The 19,261-nt window shown below is 36.5% G+C and overlaps 1 protein-coding gene across 2 annotated transcripts in view; it reads right to left on the bottom strand.

Moving 5' to 3' along the window:
- Nucleotides 1–11,566: 11,566 nt before the first annotated feature.
- LOC139730220 (uncharacterized) overlaps nucleotides 11,567–19,261 on the bottom strand; it is a 52,190-nt gene continuing 44,495 nt past the window's right edge. The window contains exons 3-8 of one of the 2 annotated variants that reach the window (XM_071641120.1): nucleotides 15,963–16,144; nucleotides 14,977–15,111; nucleotides 14,240–14,446; nucleotides 13,691–13,771; nucleotides 12,418–12,539; nucleotides 11,567–11,732 (exon numbers count right to left, since the gene is read on the bottom strand). In XM_071641120.1, coding sequence (XP_071497221.1) covers nucleotides 11,595–11,732; nucleotides 12,418–12,539; nucleotides 13,691–13,771; nucleotides 14,240–14,446; nucleotides 14,977–15,111; nucleotides 15,963–16,144 — 865 coding nt within the window. In that variant the 3' untranslated portion in view covers nucleotides 11,567–11,594. The remainder of the gene's footprint in view (nucleotides 11,733–12,417; nucleotides 12,540–13,690; nucleotides 13,772–14,239; nucleotides 14,447–14,976; nucleotides 15,112–15,962; nucleotides 16,145–19,261) is intronic. The other variant, XM_071641122.1, reaches the window with a different exon arrangement.

The raw sequence follows: 19,261 nt of genomic DNA, 5'->3' as shown, positions 1-19,261 counted from the left end.
GCGAGTGTGTTGAACAGTTTCACAACTTCTCAATTCTAATCCGAACTTTACTTTGTTCGTAACAAAGAATAAAGAACAATCCGAAAAATATCGAGTGTAGAAGGACATTACGTGGGAGACTTCCATATCTTTTCGCCTGATCTCTCCCTGATAAAGGGTCAGATTAAGTTGATTTGCCAGTGTTTTTCCCCCTCCAACTGATTTTATGTCAAAGTGAACTTGACTGCCTGTTAGAATCATGCAAGCAAATCAGAGTCCAATTAAGTGTCAATAGAAAAACAGTGTACGTACATGTACGATATGTCAATAGACGGAGAAGAGAATTTTTTCCTTGCATGATTTTCTTTCTTTTTCCTTGTTTCCGCCCCCCCCCCATTTTCTTTCCCTCAGATCAAAGCTATGTGAATGTGAACTTTTTAAATGGTCAACTCACTCACTGACCACGTATTCAATCGACTAGGAATCCTCTCTTATGATAATACACCCTCTCCCCGTTAGCTGCATGGGGCAGCACTTGTAGGGCCTACGTATTATGTGTATAACATTAAAAATCTGAAAATCCATGTCTGACGACTTTTTGCTGGTTTTGTGACGTAGGATCACACAACGCACACACACACACACACACACACACACACGGCCACACACACATTAATAATGATGGCAATGATAATGATTGTAGTAGCTATAGTGTAAACACAAGAAATAATGATAATAAGAATTATAATAATAACAACAATAATGATAACAATATCAGACAGATCAAGAGTCATTACATACATATTTTTCATATCATTTTGAGCTCAGAATCAACTCAATCAATTCTGAATGTTGTCATATAATTTTTCTCATTTATATGTCCATTAAAGGTCTTGTTTACCATTGGGAACAGTAATTAAAAAATTTTTCAAGATATCACATTTGATGCATATGTGTAGGTCAGTTATATCACGAAACATCATACATATACGAATTTTGCAATAAAACCTAAAATATAAGGATATATCACTATTTTTCTCAATAAACCGTAATTGTACATGGTTTAGTCTGGAAACATTTGTATTGTATTTTGATTTGTACATCACACGCATTTACTAGTAAGTATGTAACCTCTTCCACTCTCCGACACAAAAATTCCTTATGTCGTTAAAAAGTAGCTTCTAAACAATTAAGGTGGATCTGAATCTGTCATCATGAAAATTTTTATTTCTTTATTTCATTCTTTATTTTCCTTTTTATCCTTCACACTTGCTTTCGTCACGTTGTAATTTGTGAAGTTACTTTATTTCTATAAAGCAGCTATAATGGATAAGAAAGGTTAATAACCAGATTATCAATGCTTTTTCTCTCCGTATATACTCTCGGTGTTGTAAGGTCAACTTCAGAATTGTGAAAAAAAGTGGATAACCCGCTGTGCTAGACTCACGTGGAAATAATGAAGGAAATCATCTTTGCAAAGCCGTTGCCATCACAAAAGCCAAAAGCGAGCTAACGGCTGCCTCGCTCGAATTTAATCGCTTTATAGATCAAAGGGGACAGTAGTCGTTTTTAGTCATAATGGTATTTGAAAGGTGAAGATTGCTCTTGACCTTTTTTAAGACGCTTGTAGTTGCATATCTACATTTGCTTAGTTTTAAACATCAAAAGAAAAAAAAAGACAGTATCAGTCAGGAGAACAACTGGAAAGCAGATTACATCAGGTCAACTTAAATTTGAAAAGGCGACGTTCAGATATCGAGGAGTGCCAAATGGAAGAAAAATCCTAGAATGCTGAAATAAAGGTGGAAAGGAAGGACGGAGGAGAAGAAAAAAAGAAAGAAAAATATATGAAACTGTCTTCATGCTGACGTAAACACAAAAATCACCCTAATTGTCATTAAAAAAAATGTAAAAAAAGGGAAGAAAGAGTGAAGTTATACAAACGTCGAAGGAAACTTTATCTTTTAAATTTTCATATCAGGACAGTTGATGCGTAGGCGCAGCGTGTTTTTCCACAATGATGACAGCGCTTTGAGTTTTTTTTTTCCATTTTATTTTATTTATTCATTTTAGCCGACGAAAGGTATAAATACGATAATCCAAGCAAGTAAGTATGAACTTACATCGGTGTACCCGTGGGACCTGTCTGCTTTGCATCCAAAAACCCTCGGTAAGTATATGCTATACACTATTTACTTCGAAATTTTGATTGGAAAAGGTACTCGAGGAAATGAATGTTTACGTCCAAAAACTGTCATAGAACTATACCGTGACATTTTGCTACTCCAAATTACTAGACTGCTGGATAATAGGCGCCCGATGGGTCAAAGAGAAAAGTGAATGGGATTCCAGAATCTCAAGGTATTCCAGACTTCTTCCTCTCTTTTTTTTTTTTGTATTTACGATGCTTCAATTAATCTTTCCATCGATGTTCTTTTCCAAAGGGCCCCACATTCTACAAGCTCTGTCTTTACAGTGGGTCTCTCCATTTTTCGCACTTTAAGCAAGGTTATACATATATATACTTCATTTCTACCACTTCTGTTTCTTTTTTACTACAATATATAATTACTATAAGGTCCTCAATTATTGTATAGTCTTTCCATAACTCAATGTTCTGTGTACCTTATTTTCTGTTATCAAAGGAAATGAAATATATATGTTTTGTCGAAAAATGACATAAACTTTGAATTGAATTGAATTATATAACAAATGTCGATGTAGAATTGCGCTGTTTACGGGATCAATAGCTTCAACCTCGAAACTATATATCAATTTTTCATCGATTAACGCTATACATATCAAAATATGACGCTTTCATAAGTATGCAAGTTACTCGAACATCATCATCATTCTATATTTCATTTTAATCCTTCGACAAGAAGACTCTTGTGTGTAATTTTGCATGAATTCATCTACTTCATGACACATGATTGAAAGATATCAAGTATAAATCCATTCGGACATGTCTTTCATTCCCACAATTTTCCCCCCTTTTGTCCTCTTCTTTTCTTCCGCTTATTTCGAAACCTACGCGTGTCACTGATCACTCTGCTACTCTGATCGACAATATGTTTTGTAATACCCTACCCCTTATTGATTCCTATATAATTCTTTCAGATATGACAGACCATTATCCAATTATGACTCATTTTGCGCTTAAAACCTCAGTTAATAATGTTAAATCCTTTTCATCTCCCTTATAGCGTAAGTCGTAGAGTTTCGTCTGAAAAGTTAGCTAGTTTTGATGCGGTTCTCGAAAATGTTGATTGGTCAAGAGTGTTTGAAAGTGATGATATTAATTTTTCTTTTGATTATGTTATGGAGACATTTTATCATCATTTGGATAATGTCATTCCGAAACAACAACAATTAAAAAAAAAAACCAGATTACAAAAAGGCACCTAGGTTGCCGTGGATTACAAAATCAATTCTTCGGTCGATTAACTGGAAAAATCGATTGTATTATAGATACAAATTGGAAAAAATGAGCGATCAAAATATAAATACACTTCATATAAAGATATTCTAACTACGATTTTACGTTCTGAAAAGAAAATATATTATTTTAAGCAATTGCAAAGATAAAGTTTGATACGAAAAATACTTGGAATGTGTTAAAACAAGCTATGAATGTTTCGACTAAAAAATCTGTTAGTGACAATATCAAGTTGAATGATGAAACCATCAGTGAACCTGTTCACATTGCAAATGCTTTCAATTTTTATTTTTCAAAGATAGGTGAAAATTACGCCCAAAATATTCCTGCGTCAGAGCATCATTTTACTGAATATTTAGGCCAGCGTAATTCCAATTCTGTTTATTTTACTCCAGCTATTATTGATATTGTATCTTCTTTTAAGAGCAAGAGGAGTTCTGGGTATGATGATATAGATAATTTTATTCTTAAAGGTGTTATATCTTCAGTTGCTGATCCACTTGTTCACAATTTCAATTTTTCAACTTCTAACGGTGTGTTTCCTGATAAGATGAAACTGGCCAAAGTAATTCCATTATTTGAGAAGGGTGATAAATCCGATGTCAGTAATTATCGTCCAATTTCATTATTATCATCGTTGTCCAAAGTTTTAGAGAAACTCATTTATAAGAGAACCATTAGTTTTTTGAAGTTGCATAATATTCTTACTTATTCGGTTTTCGAGAGAAGCATAGTACAGTACAACTCATGCTCTTTTATATTTCATTGATAAAGTAGCCCACGCAATTGATAATCACTCTCATTTAATTAGTATTTTCTTGGACTTCTCCAAGGCCTTCGACACTGTTGATCACGATATTCTACTCCACAAGTTATCACATTACGGAAAAGGTGGGAAGGCCTTGGAGTGGTTCAAGAGTTATTTGGAAAATAGAAGACAGTTTGTTACAAGCAAAGACAATTATTCAGTAACAAGAGAAGTAAATTGTGGTGTTCCGCAGGGAAGTTTATTAGGGCCACTATTATTTATTGTTTATATATATGATTTTTTCAGGCATCTGAAGTACTTTCTTTCATTCATTTTGCTGACGATACCAATGTATTTTTTGCCCACAATGATGCTAATTTTTTTTTGTTGTTCAAAAAGTTAATTCTGAATTACAAAAAGTGAGTGATTGGGTAAGAGCCAATAAATAAATCATCCTTGAATGCCCCAAAAACGAAATATATGATTTTCAGTTATACTGTTGATACTCTGAGTACAGCTATAATTTTGAATGATATTTAGTTGGAAAGAGTTTCACATTTTAAATTCCTTGGAATTATTGTTGACGACAAACTTTCCTGGAAGTTACACATTGATCATATATCCAACACAATCTCGTGTAATATAGGCGTTATAAATAGAATGAATTTATATATTCCATAGAAATCATTACTTATGTTATATTCCTCATTGATATTGCCTTATCTTAATTATAGTGTTTTAGTATAGGGTAACACTCATCAGAATCTACTGGATAGAGTGTCCCTTCTACAAAAGAAAGCTCTCCGTGTCATCTGTTATCCTTCTATACCCTCCCACTCAAATTTGTTATTCTCCTCCAATAAGCTATTAAAAATTAAAGATCTGTTTTTATATAATTTTGGGGCAATTTATGTACATGTACAGCAACAACTCACTCCCGTCCATTTTCGCTTCTATGTTTCAAAGAAATCAATCATTCCATGAGTATCCCACTCGACGCTCCAATGAATTTCATTTACCTCTTTTACGAACGATGCTTGCTAAGAACACACTTTACACTGGCCCAACTTACCGGAATTCCCTGAATAATGATATAAAAAATGCCCCCTCTATATATTCATTTCAAAGAAGATTAAAGTTTTCTTTATTGCAATTTTATGATCCCACAGAATTGAAGTAGCTTGTTAGCTTATTTCAATTCCTTTTCGAAGAACTTAGATTACAAATAATATACTGTCACGTATTTTCTCGTCCCTCTTGTCCTGACACATTTACAGAGTAGATCTGATTTCATTTATATTATTTCTGCATCTATTTCTCTTTACTTTTCTATATTTCCGTATCCTTTTCACGCATCCCATCATTTTTTTCAATGAATTCTGTCGAGGATCACTGGATCTGTTTTGCCTTTCTGTCCGTTGTATTGTCTTCCTGTTATGTTAGTCTTGTCTCGTTCTGTCTTGTTTATGAGTCCCCCTTCATTAGTTTCGTCGTCCCAGTCTCGTTTTATGTTTATTCGCCTGAGTATGTGTGTCTGTTTGATACAATTGTACTCTGTCTTCTTAGTGGGCTTCCAGACTTTTTCCTGACTTTATTCCCAGTCTTTCTTCCCCTTTTTGCATCAGATCAATTTCTATTGACATTCTGTACTTGAGGGGCCCACAATCTACAAGCATTGTCTTTTTAGTGGGTCCTTCCATTTTCCGATGTTTTACGTATTTATCACTTCAGTCAATTTTCATTACAACGTATTTCTTATCCCAAGGTTCCTCGATTATATTTTTCTCAATTTACTTTGTGTCGACTATGCAACCTTATTGTCTGTTACCAAAGCAAGTGAAATGTTTATGTTCTTTTCGAAAAATGAAATAAAGCATGAATTTAATTGAATTGAATTAAGAAAGGGTGTTTACTCGGTGGTTGTTGTTGATTTTTTTTCTGTCGACGTTTGGCGGCTGATTATGTTGTTGTTTACATACAAATAGTTATCTCAAAATGTGGTTTCTGAACGATGACACAAATATGTATACTATGATTCGCTTCTAGATGAAATTTGATGATCATATATTCTTTTCTTATGTTTTTCATGTCGTCAGCTGTAATCACTCCTGCGTGCCTTCGTAGAATTCGTAGAATATGGCGGGGAGCATCGTTCGTGTTTTCATTATGTTTACGCTGCTAAGAGGACACTACCAAGCCACCGGTAAGGACACCGAAACACACCCCATGGTGGAAAGTGCATCGCTTGCTCCTCTGTCGTCTGCCGGTATCACGTCAGTGGACATGCCGGTCAAGATTTCTACCGTTCCGGTGGGGTCTCCTCATCCAAATAATTTTCATCTCCTAAAGAATCGGGGAGAAATGTATCTCACAACTTTGATGGAAGAACTTGTAACTCAAAGTTACGAAAGTAAAGACGAACTGATGAACCCCACAGATGAGGTTAATCTTGATGAGCCTGAAGACATAGAAGGGGTGGGGCCAACATGGGCGTGGCAGTCATTGACCTGGACGTGGATCACGGTTGCTCAGATGACGACTGCCGTGCTGGGGATCATTGGCAACGGCCTAGTCATGTACGTCGTCTTTCGAAGAAGACACAAACGTCGCTCAAGCGACACCTTGGTCGGAGCGCTGGCTGTCGCCGACTTTTTGACGTCCGTCTTCATGATTCCTCTCCCGTTTCAAGCGTCTAGAGTTCCTGCCTCGTGGCTCGGAAATCTGTATTGTAAGGTGATATATACGTCACTTTTCATGTGGATTTCTATCAATGCATCAATACTTACTCTAACTCTGATACCACTCGAGATGTATCTTGCCATAGCGTTTCCACTCAAGTTTAAGATGGTTGTTACGCTCAAGAGGGTTATGCGTTCCATCATACTCGTATGGCTCTGTGCAGGTGCGATGTGCTTGGATATGCTTGTCTTATCGAAAGTAGAAGGAGGGGAATGTGTTCAGATTTATTCTTCAGTCAGTATGCAACGCGCTTCAGCCCTAATATTGTACATGTTCTACATCATAATCCCGATTATCACCATGGTGACGAGCCAAGCCCTGACAGTTTGCGCGCTCAAACGTCAGTCCAGCCTCAACCTTCAAGAACTCAAGAAGTCGAACCCTAGGTCTACAAATGTCGTCGCTAGGAAGCGCATGTTCCAGATGTTTGTCGTCGTGTTTGCTGTTTATGTAATATGTTGGGCTCCATTTACCACGAGCAACCTGGTTCACTTACTTTCTCCCCACTTGGAATCGTTCTTATACTCGCCACTCGATCAAGCATTTACTGTCCTCGCATTCTGCAACTCCTGCGCGAATCCATTCATATACGCAATGAGAAACCCCGAATTTCGGAAAGCGATAACAAATGCATGTATGTATTTATAACCGTCAACTCAAAATTTGGTTTTCAGTTGTACCGATAAAACCATTTTGATATACATCCTTGCAGCAGTTAGGAATAAGAATCATGAATAGGGGAACGTATATGAAACAGTAGATACTTACGGCATGTCAAGTTTTTCAGGACATCTGCACTGCCTCACTGTAGGAGATCAGATACAAAATTGCAACCAACAGTATTAGAAGTAGTTAAACACAAACTGATTAGACGAGAAATCTTTTAAGGTCATTTCATAATCTCGACGTCACTTCCTTAACTGTTTCTCATATTTCAGTGCTCACCTTGTGTAATTCCATTTCTTTTTTTCCCCTTGTTATCAAAACACCTCTATTCATGTAAGTGCACCTATCCGGTTTGCCATCTGTTAATTAGTTGGGAAACGTACAATCAGAAAAAAAAGCAAACACTTTTTCAAGTTCATCTTTCTCATAGATCATTTGGCTAATATTAATGTATTATGTACCATGTTAACGGTAACTAAATTGGCTATCAATCTAGTAGGTCAATAGAAATGGAAACCTTACGCAAGAGTGAACACATTCGCTTTTCTCCTCCGAAGCACAAAAGTAAAAATTGCAAAAATGGACAAGTGGTTATTCATGAACAAAAGACAAATTCAACACATTAAGAAATGCAAATCAATTTGCAAAAGTCAACCTATGATCTCTATACTGTCTCTGTTGATTGAATGAATTCAATGCAGAAATAAATCAAATCAAATCAAATCTGTAACCCTCCAAAGATAAATAATGGAGAAATAATGGAGAAAAATGAAGAATCTTCTGTCAATCCATATTCAAAAGACAGAAGAGAAGAAGCAATGGTAACAAAGATGGTAGAAATTTGAAATGTTTTTCCAAATTAAGAAAAGTCGAAATAATATTTGGTTCTTGAATTTGTTTCAGGAATTCTGAAATTGCTTAATCAAAGAACGAGATCAAAAAATTCTGTCCGTTTTATCCCCTTTGCGCCTTATTCCCATGTCATTTAAAGATTGAGGTGGCAGAAAATTCTTATGTTCTCCCTTTAGTTTCCCCACTATGTTCTTATTTGAGAATATAAAGAGAAACAAGGGAACGAAAATTTATTTCTGCCATTTCATTCAGGTGTCTCGTGTTAAATTGGTATTTTGTCATCATTGCTGTCTTAAAGGGCATTCCTAAATTAATGTCAGTATGTCAATTTCTGCAATTTTTAATTTTGTGCCTTGGAGGACAAATATGAATGTGTTCACTCATGCGTAAAATGTCCCTATGTATAAGCCTATCAGGTGATAGCCAATTGAATAACCTTCATTATGATATGTGACACAATGATTTTTATCAAATTTTTTTCTGTGAAAAAATATGAACTGGAAAAGTGTTTACTTTCTTTTTTTGCTGAGCGTATTTGACCTAGCGGCTACTGTCACCATGAAGTCTGATTATCTGGACTGTCTCGTCAAATCGAACCAACGCAAACTTGAGATTTATGATCTAACCGGAGGGCACATGGTTTTGAAATTTTTCTAAAAAATGCCTCTTTCTGTTATACAGCAAATTGTGGCAAGCACTGAAGAAGATAAACGTAATAAATTCCGACCATATTCAATTGATATTTCCAACATCTCTAAACTCTACATATCATGACTTACCACCCGTTTTCACAATTGTGTCATTGATTATTTTTCTCTGCGTATTGAATACAGTATAATTTATGTCCGCTTTGAATAGGTTACATGATTTTCTTCCAGTGACATAATTGTGAGTGTAACTTCGTCTCCTACACAAAGGAATAGAATATTGTGAAAATCTACCATCAGAAATTGCGTGATAAGGATACAGTTAACGTAAAAAAATATTCAAGTGTTATCCCAATCATGACGTCATGAAAAGGGACAGTAACGTCAGGCTTCAAAAGGTCTCTATAACATGACATAACACACCACTAGCGTTTTGAAAACACCTTTTAATTATCCGTTCTAACGTTTTGTTTCACAGCAGTACATGTACATGTCTTTCGTTACTATAGGATAACGCTGTGATACAACAATTGTATGTACAAACATGATTTACTGAATTTGATTCAAGAAAAAAAAAAGAAGACATGGAAAATGAATCGGAAGAGTAACTTCCAATAATTACCTTATTTCTTTTTCCTTTTTCCATTGGAAGAGCACTTATCATGCTGAATTATTACAGCCTACTTTTTCCATATTAAACTTCAAATTTGTATGTACAAGGAGTGAGAATGCATACTACAGTGGAAACGAAATTATCTATCAATGTCTGTAGACTCACAAAAAATATCTATTTACCTACTCAGTTATCATCTACTTTTTAAAAATTAAAATAAAATATATATATGCAGCTTCAGGAGCATTTATGTGATTAGCATCTTCATACTTTAAAACTGTTACCCTGATTCAGACCGATATTGCTTTTCATAACCTATAGTGACAACATTGATGTTTATGAAATTTTTGATTGCATCTTTCATTCGTACAGCCTTCAATATACAGATAGAAGTGTAACGGAGGACCAATTTGTTATATAAACATGACTATAGAAACATATCGTATAAGTGTTTCTGCAGAAGAACGTAAATCATCTTAGCATAATATAGGTCTAATATATACATATTTCAGCGATTTACAACTTACGACATTTCACAAGGTATACAAGTATCTTAATTTCACGTAATTTCAAACCTGAAAATAGAATCCAAAACACTGCCTGACAATTGTATATTATTTAATGTTGAACATGTCATCTATGTTTCCTTGTCGTGAACTGTTGTATATGCTTGACGATGTGGTGGATGAGACAGACACGAAGATAAAACATAAAAACGTTCCTTCATCATTTCATTATTTCGCACAAAATCATTGCCATCGTTACCTACTAATCACAAACGCTTCACAAAAATTTGGCACCGTTTTCATTTCCATTTGATTACTTGTTTCCTTGTTTCCTTGCTTACGGTTTTTAGTCGCTTTTTGTTGTTGTTATGTTCGTTTGAAATGCAAAACTTTGCTATTTCACACTATAGACGGAATTGGATGGCTTCAATGAAACTTAAGATAATTAAAGCTTTCATGTCAAGATTTTTTTTTTCAATGCGGTGATACAGATGATGTTTAGTCATGTACATGCAAAGAGTCATGAACACCTCCAATCGAGAAAAAAACTGTATCAATGAGTTTCGATGATCATTGTCGTAATAGATATATTTTGTGGAAATCATTATGCTCTTACAGTTCACTTGCCCAAGGGAGCGCCTATCACATACAATTGTGGTGAGTGATGTACTCTTTCTCTTTTCCCTATCGCGACCTTTCACCTATCAAGTCGTGAGGTCATTTTGACGTAGAAACCGTCACCTCGTCCTCCTGCATATATTGAATTGAATGGAAATTTGAGGCAACTGGATTAATCCATTAACCATCATTTCACTAATTATTAGATTTGTACAATACTATAAAAAAATACCGTAATTTGCACATGTGAGAGAAAAAAAAAATATTACTTTAAACTTTTATCATGTTTGACCAATTTAAGGACCAGTTGTGAAATTATACTGAATTTGACACTTTTGACAATTCTTCAAGTGAAAAGATATGCAAAGATATGACCAAAATAGGATTCAAATGAAGAAGAAATCGATATCATATGGAAAGTTATATGCATGACCAAAAATTCAAATGAAGACACAAATGTTCATTCTAACATAAATCATGATCAAAACCGCCCATTTCTTTGGGGTTTTTTTTTAAACAAAAACTCCATAAAGTTAGATTTCTAAGTATCGGATGAATAGAACTTTTGAGTTTTTATCTAATAAAATTTCTTTAAAATGTTGTCTAGTCCACAAAAGCTAACCATTTCAGCATGTTTTAATCAGATTTCTTCTACCGTGAAAAACTAACAAACAAACAACTCGCAGCTACAACTGCCCGACAGTTTTGTTCCGCGTCTACTTTCGGTCTAGCTCGTCTCGTTTCGGTCTAGCTCGTCTACTCTCGGTCTAGCTCGTCTCGTTTCGGTCTAGTTCGTCTCCTGTTTATCCTTCGGGTTGTAGTAACCCTTCTTGCGGACGATGAAACCCTTTTCGATGCAGGAGTAGGCCATGTCGATCAGGGAGTCCTTGGGGTCGTACGGGGTAATACCGAGAACCTGTCGCAGCTGTTATGAACGAAAGAGGGAGGCAAATGAAGTGAGGAATAGAATTCGTTAGAATCAACGAAATATTCAAAAGAGAAGTAAAATGGCAATGCCAACAGCTGATTGCGAAGTGTACATGCATGTAAGATTTGAAGTACGTTATTGAGTAATAAAGAGAATAGTAATATGACTCGAAATGGAAAAGTAGGCACCGTCGTTTTGTGTGAGACAACTTCAGTAGTTCTGAACGCTTAATTGTTTCCGAATGTGCACGGTGTCCGTTCCTGTTAAAGTTCCCACCATTACCAACAAGTCCCATGAAGTCTCTGAGAGGTCTTGTAAGTATTTCAAACTTCTTTGCTAATTAAAGGAGCAACATAATGGTATGATTGCAACATTTAATCTTTTGTTGAATAACGGAGGCTTGTTGTGGAATGCCGCATGCAAAGAAAAAAACAGGCCCACACAGTTGCAAACATGACGCTTACATTGCTAAAGATTGCTAAAATGTACCAAAACGCAGGGAAACTATATGTTCTCCTTTCACAAACTAAAGTATATGTGTTGAACTTAGCTCCACAGTGAATAGATGGGAGGTGATAATATTCTTGTTTTAAAATATCTATGACTGCATAGATATGTATACATGCTCTAGAGTCATTGACAAGTATTTCTATCAGGTGGTATGGAGGTATGGATTCCTCACCCTGGTGTCCGAAAACTTAGCCACACAGCCGGTCAACTGAACGATGGACTTAGCGCTCTGGCTGAACAGACCGGCAAATCGGAGCACGCAGTTAGGGGCTATGGCTGTAGGGGGTTTGTAACCTATTATGGGTGGTAGAAAAAAAAAGATAATGTTACGTCAATATATGAATAGGAATACAGCATAATTGAAACAATGTAAAAGATGGGTAAGTTTCCTTTTTCTTATATGAGCACTGTAACTGCCATATTTCGTCTTATCTTGTATTATCATGCATTACATCAAATTGTGTTGCAATTTTAGTTGTGAATTCTGTAAGCTTATGATGTGAAGAAACCGCATATCTCATCTTTCGAGCTGCGGGATTTCTCGCTGATAATAAACCATATCCTACATACGTATTTATATGACTGTAGGTGACTGTGCGATTTTCGACTGAGATTATGTGTGATTTGATGATTAATTATTATTTGACAGGAGTTAACTCAGTGTAAAAACGGCTTTCTTCGCATTTGCTGTTGTCACTTCTTCATGTCATATTTTCTGCAAAGTAAGTGTTGTGTCTCTTTTTTTCTTATACTATTATACATTAATTTGCATATACACTTTGTGCTATACTTTATAGCGTGTACTTCTTTACCTTTTGCTTGCCTACTTGTGTCGCCTTTGTTCGATAGAAAATAAAGTCATTGGAGTGAATTGCAGTGAATCAGTTTATAAGCAGAAGTCACGTGGACGCACATCACGTTGGTAGTAAAGGATCTAGTGGATAAAACATGTTATCTTGGACGAAATTTAAAGCCTCCGAGTATCTCGTGATGTATTTCACCTCTCTCTATCATGACCTTTGAATACATTTGTATGTCAAACAGTATACGATTCTATTCTAAAGTACAATTACGCTAGATGGTGACGTTTGTTAATCTGTAGGTTCGCTAAACCGAAAAGGAGATAAGACACGTTGATCCCAAAATGAAAAGAAGGTGCGTACTATTCAATGTTCGGAATTACAAACCTTAATTCGTTTTTGGATTAAGGAATCCTCGGAAAATGAACCGTTTTTGATTTTCGGATTTATAACAAACCTTCGGAATATTAAACCTTATTTCATTTCCGGATCAGCGAACCTCGGAATAACGAACCTTCGTAATAACGAACCTTCGGAATAAGAAAATGAAGCCCTTTACACATACATAAGCATGGGAACATTGTTAATATCGCAGGTAAGTAAAAGGTCAAATTGTAAGCATTTTGTTATTGTGTCTTCCCATACCTTTGTCCCTAAATTCAGGGCGAAGAATCTCGGACATTTCTTTGAACCACAGGTTGTGCGGCGAGATGATGTGTCGGTTGCCTGTTAATTCATAAATGAAGATGCCAAAAAACAACAACAAACAAACAAGAAATAGAGAAGCTCTGAAATAAGAACAGTACGAATAAGATATGGCAAAAACCATGAAAACATCGATGAATATGCAAGCATTCAACACATAACTAGAAATATCTGAAATTCACTTTCAAATAGTCACTGTCCATTTCCAGTGCCCCCTGATCAGCTGATTGTTATTTGCATGAAAGCGACAGAGCAGTTTCTAAAATACACCACGATATTCATTTATTCATTCATGTTTTATTTTCATTTCCAAACAATATAGGCCTATACATGGGTAATACAAACGTCAGAATGATATCATATTCCCTCTCTTTAAATTCAGAACAGTTCAGCTCAGTTGTTTATCGTTTTGGCATATTGTACATTCATTTTGTTGCTCTGTAAGTCACTCTGTGTATAAGAAACTGGACTTCCCCTTGATGGACTTACCCGCTGCCTCTGGTAGGGTCATGGCAATGACGTGGGCCCTAGCCACATCGCGCACGTCACAGACGGGAAAATTGAGTTTGGGCACCACCGGCGTAGCGCGCTCCATTAATGTCTGAATGACCTGGACGCTGGTCCCCGGCGTACCGCAGAGAACGGGTCCCAGGACCACCGACGGGTTGATGGTGGCCAATTCAAACCTGGACTCCGCTGGCAACAGGAAAAATGTAGAACGAGACTAAGAATAAGGCCCTACGACGAGAACAGGAGCGATTGTCATAGACATTCAGGTTTGCATCTTGGCCATCTTTCCCTCATGTACAGAGTTAGGTCCTCCTAGCACTTCCGTGCTAGAAGTACATGTAAGTTATGACAAGGAGGTATCACACATATCACACACATAAAGATCACACATCTCTTTGCATTTCTGTACCGCATGCTCTTGACTTAAATATAACTGAGTAAAGCAGCTGTAACTTACACTAACGGAACCTTAAAAGCTTAGTTTAAAGGTCGACACCAAAAGTTACTTTCGCTCGTATCATTTTACCAGAACATGTAGGAATGAGTATGAGTTCATGAGCCTTGAATTCGATGACAAAGTCATTTTTAATTAGTTTCCTACGTTCCATATCAGCTTATAGAATGGTTGGCAATGGAACCATTTTTCGAACTTTTACATTCCATCCATTCATAAATAGTACAACGATTCGATTGAAAAATGAAACATCTACCAGTACCTGGCATTTTCTCCACGAAGTCCCAGGCGGCTCTCTCGGCCAGAGCTTTGCTCTTTCCGTACGTGTCGTTCAGGGGACTCTTCAGGTTCCTCCACTGGCTCTCGTCTATGGGTGTTTCGTTGTTCTCCATCAGGTCTATAGGAAAGCATCAAACCAAATAAAGAAACGACATCACATTCCAAAAAAGGGGGAAAGGGAAAAGAACACCTAACCACACACAAATAGAAACATTGACGAATTATGTGTATAAAAAAAATCATGTGTGACAGATCATTATGGTTTGAGCGTTATATGAGAATATAAGAAAGAATATTATATATATATATATATATACATATATATATATATATGTGTGTGCATGTATGTATATATATATATATATATATATATATACATATATATATATGTGTGTGTGTGTGCATGTATGTATATATATACATATATTATATAGCAGACAAAGGCGAATAAGAGTATGGAGATAATAATATGTTTGGATGCAATAGAGCGTATCAGTAATGAATTGATACACATCGGATTCTGCATTAAGCCCATGTCATTCTCCTCTGTGAACTTCATACATAATTGTCATATCTTGATTTTATACAACATGTCTTAATTCAGCGAGATCTAGCTAACTCTTCGTCATTGACACTCGTACACAACTCAAAATGTCATATATTTTTATATCATACGAATTTGCTGATAAATTCAGAGTCAAACTGTAACGTTTGTCCTTGCATCCTGTTTGCCTGAATTTCGCAACAGCAATTCGAACGGGAAAAGATGATGTCAGGTGGTTTTCTTTAATATTTGAATGTCAAAGTCATATCAGGAGAATTGAATTTGATTCACTTCGACTGGCTTTGTGGTCTCTGACGGCGACTATTAGCTTTCGAGTATGAAATCATAATTCTTTGTAATGAAATGTTCATACCAATTTCATTTTGCATATACAAGACCAGCTACAAATTTCATGCCCATCTCACCTGAAATAGCTGCGCAAGAACTCGTGACTATCACCCTCTTCACTCCTCCGACATCTGCGCATGCCTGGAGAACCCTCGTTGTGCCCTCTACGGCGGGTTTGATGAGCTCGTCTTCATGCTTCGGGTTCTCAAGAGGGAACGGACTGGCGGTGTGGAGGACATGGCTGCACCCCTGGACGGCCCTGGAGCGAGCAAAATCAGACACCGTGTCTGGCATATCAAACATATCATACAATCATACAGAGATGTGTCGTGGCCCAGTGCATTATAGTTCACTGCTTTTTCAGGTAATTCCGGCTTCGACCCAGGTACGGCACTTTTGTACGTTAAAGCAAAAAGTTAAAGCGTTCTCACACACCGAGTCTTTGTACGCAAATCGATTGGTAGCTACTCAATCGTAGGAGGCTGAAGGTTAATAGGGACGGATTCAGCATGATTGCGTAGAAGTATGCCACCCTGGTATGCCAGCCTGGTAACACCGCTTACCAGACAGTGGAGTGAGTGTACTGAATAGACAATGAAACAATTTTGGTCTTAAACTACAGTATGTATAGGTCCTAAACATACTTTCAATTCCTAAACGATTTTATTTTCACTCTGCAGTCAACCAATGTGCACTCAAGATAATTCGTAATCATCTTCTACTATATTTTGTGGAAGAAAATGAAAATAAATTATTCTAAATTGAACAGGTTCGGGTGTGCTTCGAGTGGGAGGGGCATTAATAACGTACCCTGTAGTAGGAGAGTCATGTCCATGTTAACCGCGTATCTAATCATAATTAAATAAAATCTATCCCAGTTGGAATTTTGCACAACAATGGAGTACTTTCACTGTATATTTCAGGTTATAAAACAATTAAGTACTGTCACTCTTGTGGTAACTTCTTTTTTTTTTCTTGGGAAAACAGTGTCCATCGGTGTCAGGGAAACTTTGACCAAAACATTGATTTTTTTTTCTCATGAAGACCTCAGAAATGACCTTCCCATGTTAGGTACTCGACGAACGACTCCTCAACTACAGACCAATAGGAAGTCCTGAGTTTACGAACAATTTAGTTATGTTCTTTTGATGAAATGCTATTTACACAACATAATTATGGTGCAATGTGAGACGGAATGCGTTCACGAAGCACATCAGAACGACTTGGATATTCATCGACCTTGGACCTTTGCATTAGACTACATGCATCTCATTCGCCATCATAACATACCGGCGCAATGATAACAATATTGGGTAAATATATATGATTCAGACAGTATACACTGAGAGGGAGTGCTTTCCAGTGAATGTGTGCATTGTAATAATGCAAATGGGAGTGCGCAAACATTTAACGTGTATTGCCTATCAACTCCAAACATTCCAGAACATGCCATTTTGTCTTCTGTTTTTTTGCAAGTCATCTAACCACACATACACACGCGCGCGTGCCCATAGCGTGCTCTGAGGGCTTAACCACAACGCGGATGTTATATGCATGGATAAAGTTGTCACATAAACTTAGTGGCATGAATGGATTGATGAGAAGCTTTATCTTAAGCTAATGCTGTTAAAAGTTTATCCAAAAAAGTTTTAAAAACCAACGAAATATGAAATTCTACAAATAGCTTGAAATTGAGGTTTTATAAGCTCTGTTCAGTAAAGAGGGAGAAAAAAACAAGAACAGACTTTTATTAAGATCATAATTAGGAACGCATTCTGTCATGGAGTATGCATTTTTTAATTCTGGAAACAAACGACAACGAGACATGAAAACTCGTCACATTGAGGACGAGTTAGGTGATACGCTTGTGGTCATCAGATGACAGTCATCTGTGATCGACAAAGAAAAGAATGTGATATAGGCACATTGAAGTTATATTGAGCGTGCATGTGAAACCGTTTCTGTAACCACTCGGCCACGGGTCATCCACGGAAATGGTAAGACAAAAAAAAAAAACAATGTATAGATATAACAGGGGGAAAGTCAATGCCCACTCAACCAACGTGGCCGTGTGAACATCTATTGCATTGCTAGACGGAAAAGCGGCCTTGTAACGACTGAGGTCGCTATGCCATTTCTGGCAACTTGGGAAAAATACGTCCCGCAGACATAAAACCTATAATCGGCTGGTTTTGATACCTTGCCTTTAATCACAATTTTCAGTGTAATGACGTCATCAAATTACAAAACAATGACATCGTCTTGAAAGACAATTGTTCAAAGTACAACACCTCAGTCGTCGTCATTACATACTATGATCGGCTTGACAAAGTCAACCTGCAAAATTGTGCTGCAGTCGAAGCAATGTGGTCTCCAACACACAAAAAAGAGGGATATGGCGTGTGTGTGTGTGTCTGTGTGTGTGTATAGGTGCGTTTATATACGTACGTGATTTCTACATGGACGAATATGTAATACAAAATTGAAGAAAAAAAAGTAAAATAGCTAAGTATTTTGTTTCGTGATCTTGTGGGGTTCCAACCCGCAACCTTACGTCTCTGAGACGTCGCCTTTATCCACTCGGCCATACGTCTCGACGAGAAAATATGGGGAACGTAAACTTATGTATGTGAAAGATACATGAGGAATCGTTTTGTCCACATTCCATTTTCATTTTCAGTTTTAAACTGCAAAATTGTCAATCTGATGAGGAGATTTCAAAGAATAAAATGCATGATTACTGCAGCTTATTGTCTCAGCTACAACATACTAAAGTTTCAGAGGAAATGAAGCAAAATCAGCTGAGATAGAGGTGCTTAAACGTTGTCAAGTCAATGCATGGTTTAAAAAAAAATCACCTCCCATAGACATAGCACGTAAACTTGTCCGATTTTGTGTCTTTACTTTATCACAATTTAAAGTATGATGACGTCATCAAACTAGAAAACATCGATATGGATTTGAAAGACAGTTGTTTAATGTATAAAATATTAATCGTACGTTGTCAGTTTGCTATTGACATGACGATCAATCACACGAATATGAGGCAGCTATTAGTACCTGTATGAAATTATTATAGGCATGGTTATCAAATTCCCTTAAAATTTCCTTATTATTGCTTTATTTTTACACACAGTTAAGCTATCTCTTTAAACTCGTCACAGTTTAATGAGAATCATAAACATCATACATTAGTACCATATTCAGTTCCATAGCTGATCGCGTTTGCTAATTAATTAAGATTTATTGTCTAGAATGTGCCATATGGCCAACCTGTATACACACGTGGACACACAAACACAATGCTAAATGTATGTATCAAACCTCTGTAACACAACTTTGAACTAACTGTAGAAAGTATCGCTGCACTTATCAT

This window comes from Diadema antillarum, unplaced genomic scaffold (genome assembly GCF_040938485.1).
Source record: "Diadema antillarum isolate AM-2024a unplaced genomic scaffold, OU_Dant_1.0 scf00000022, whole genome shotgun sequence".
NCBI classification, from domain to species: domain Eukaryota; kingdom Metazoa; phylum Echinodermata; class Echinoidea; order Diadematoida; family Diadematidae; genus Diadema; species Diadema antillarum.
The sequence above is the reverse complement of the archived record's forward strand: the minus strand, read 5'-3'. Positions and strand labels throughout refer to the sequence as shown.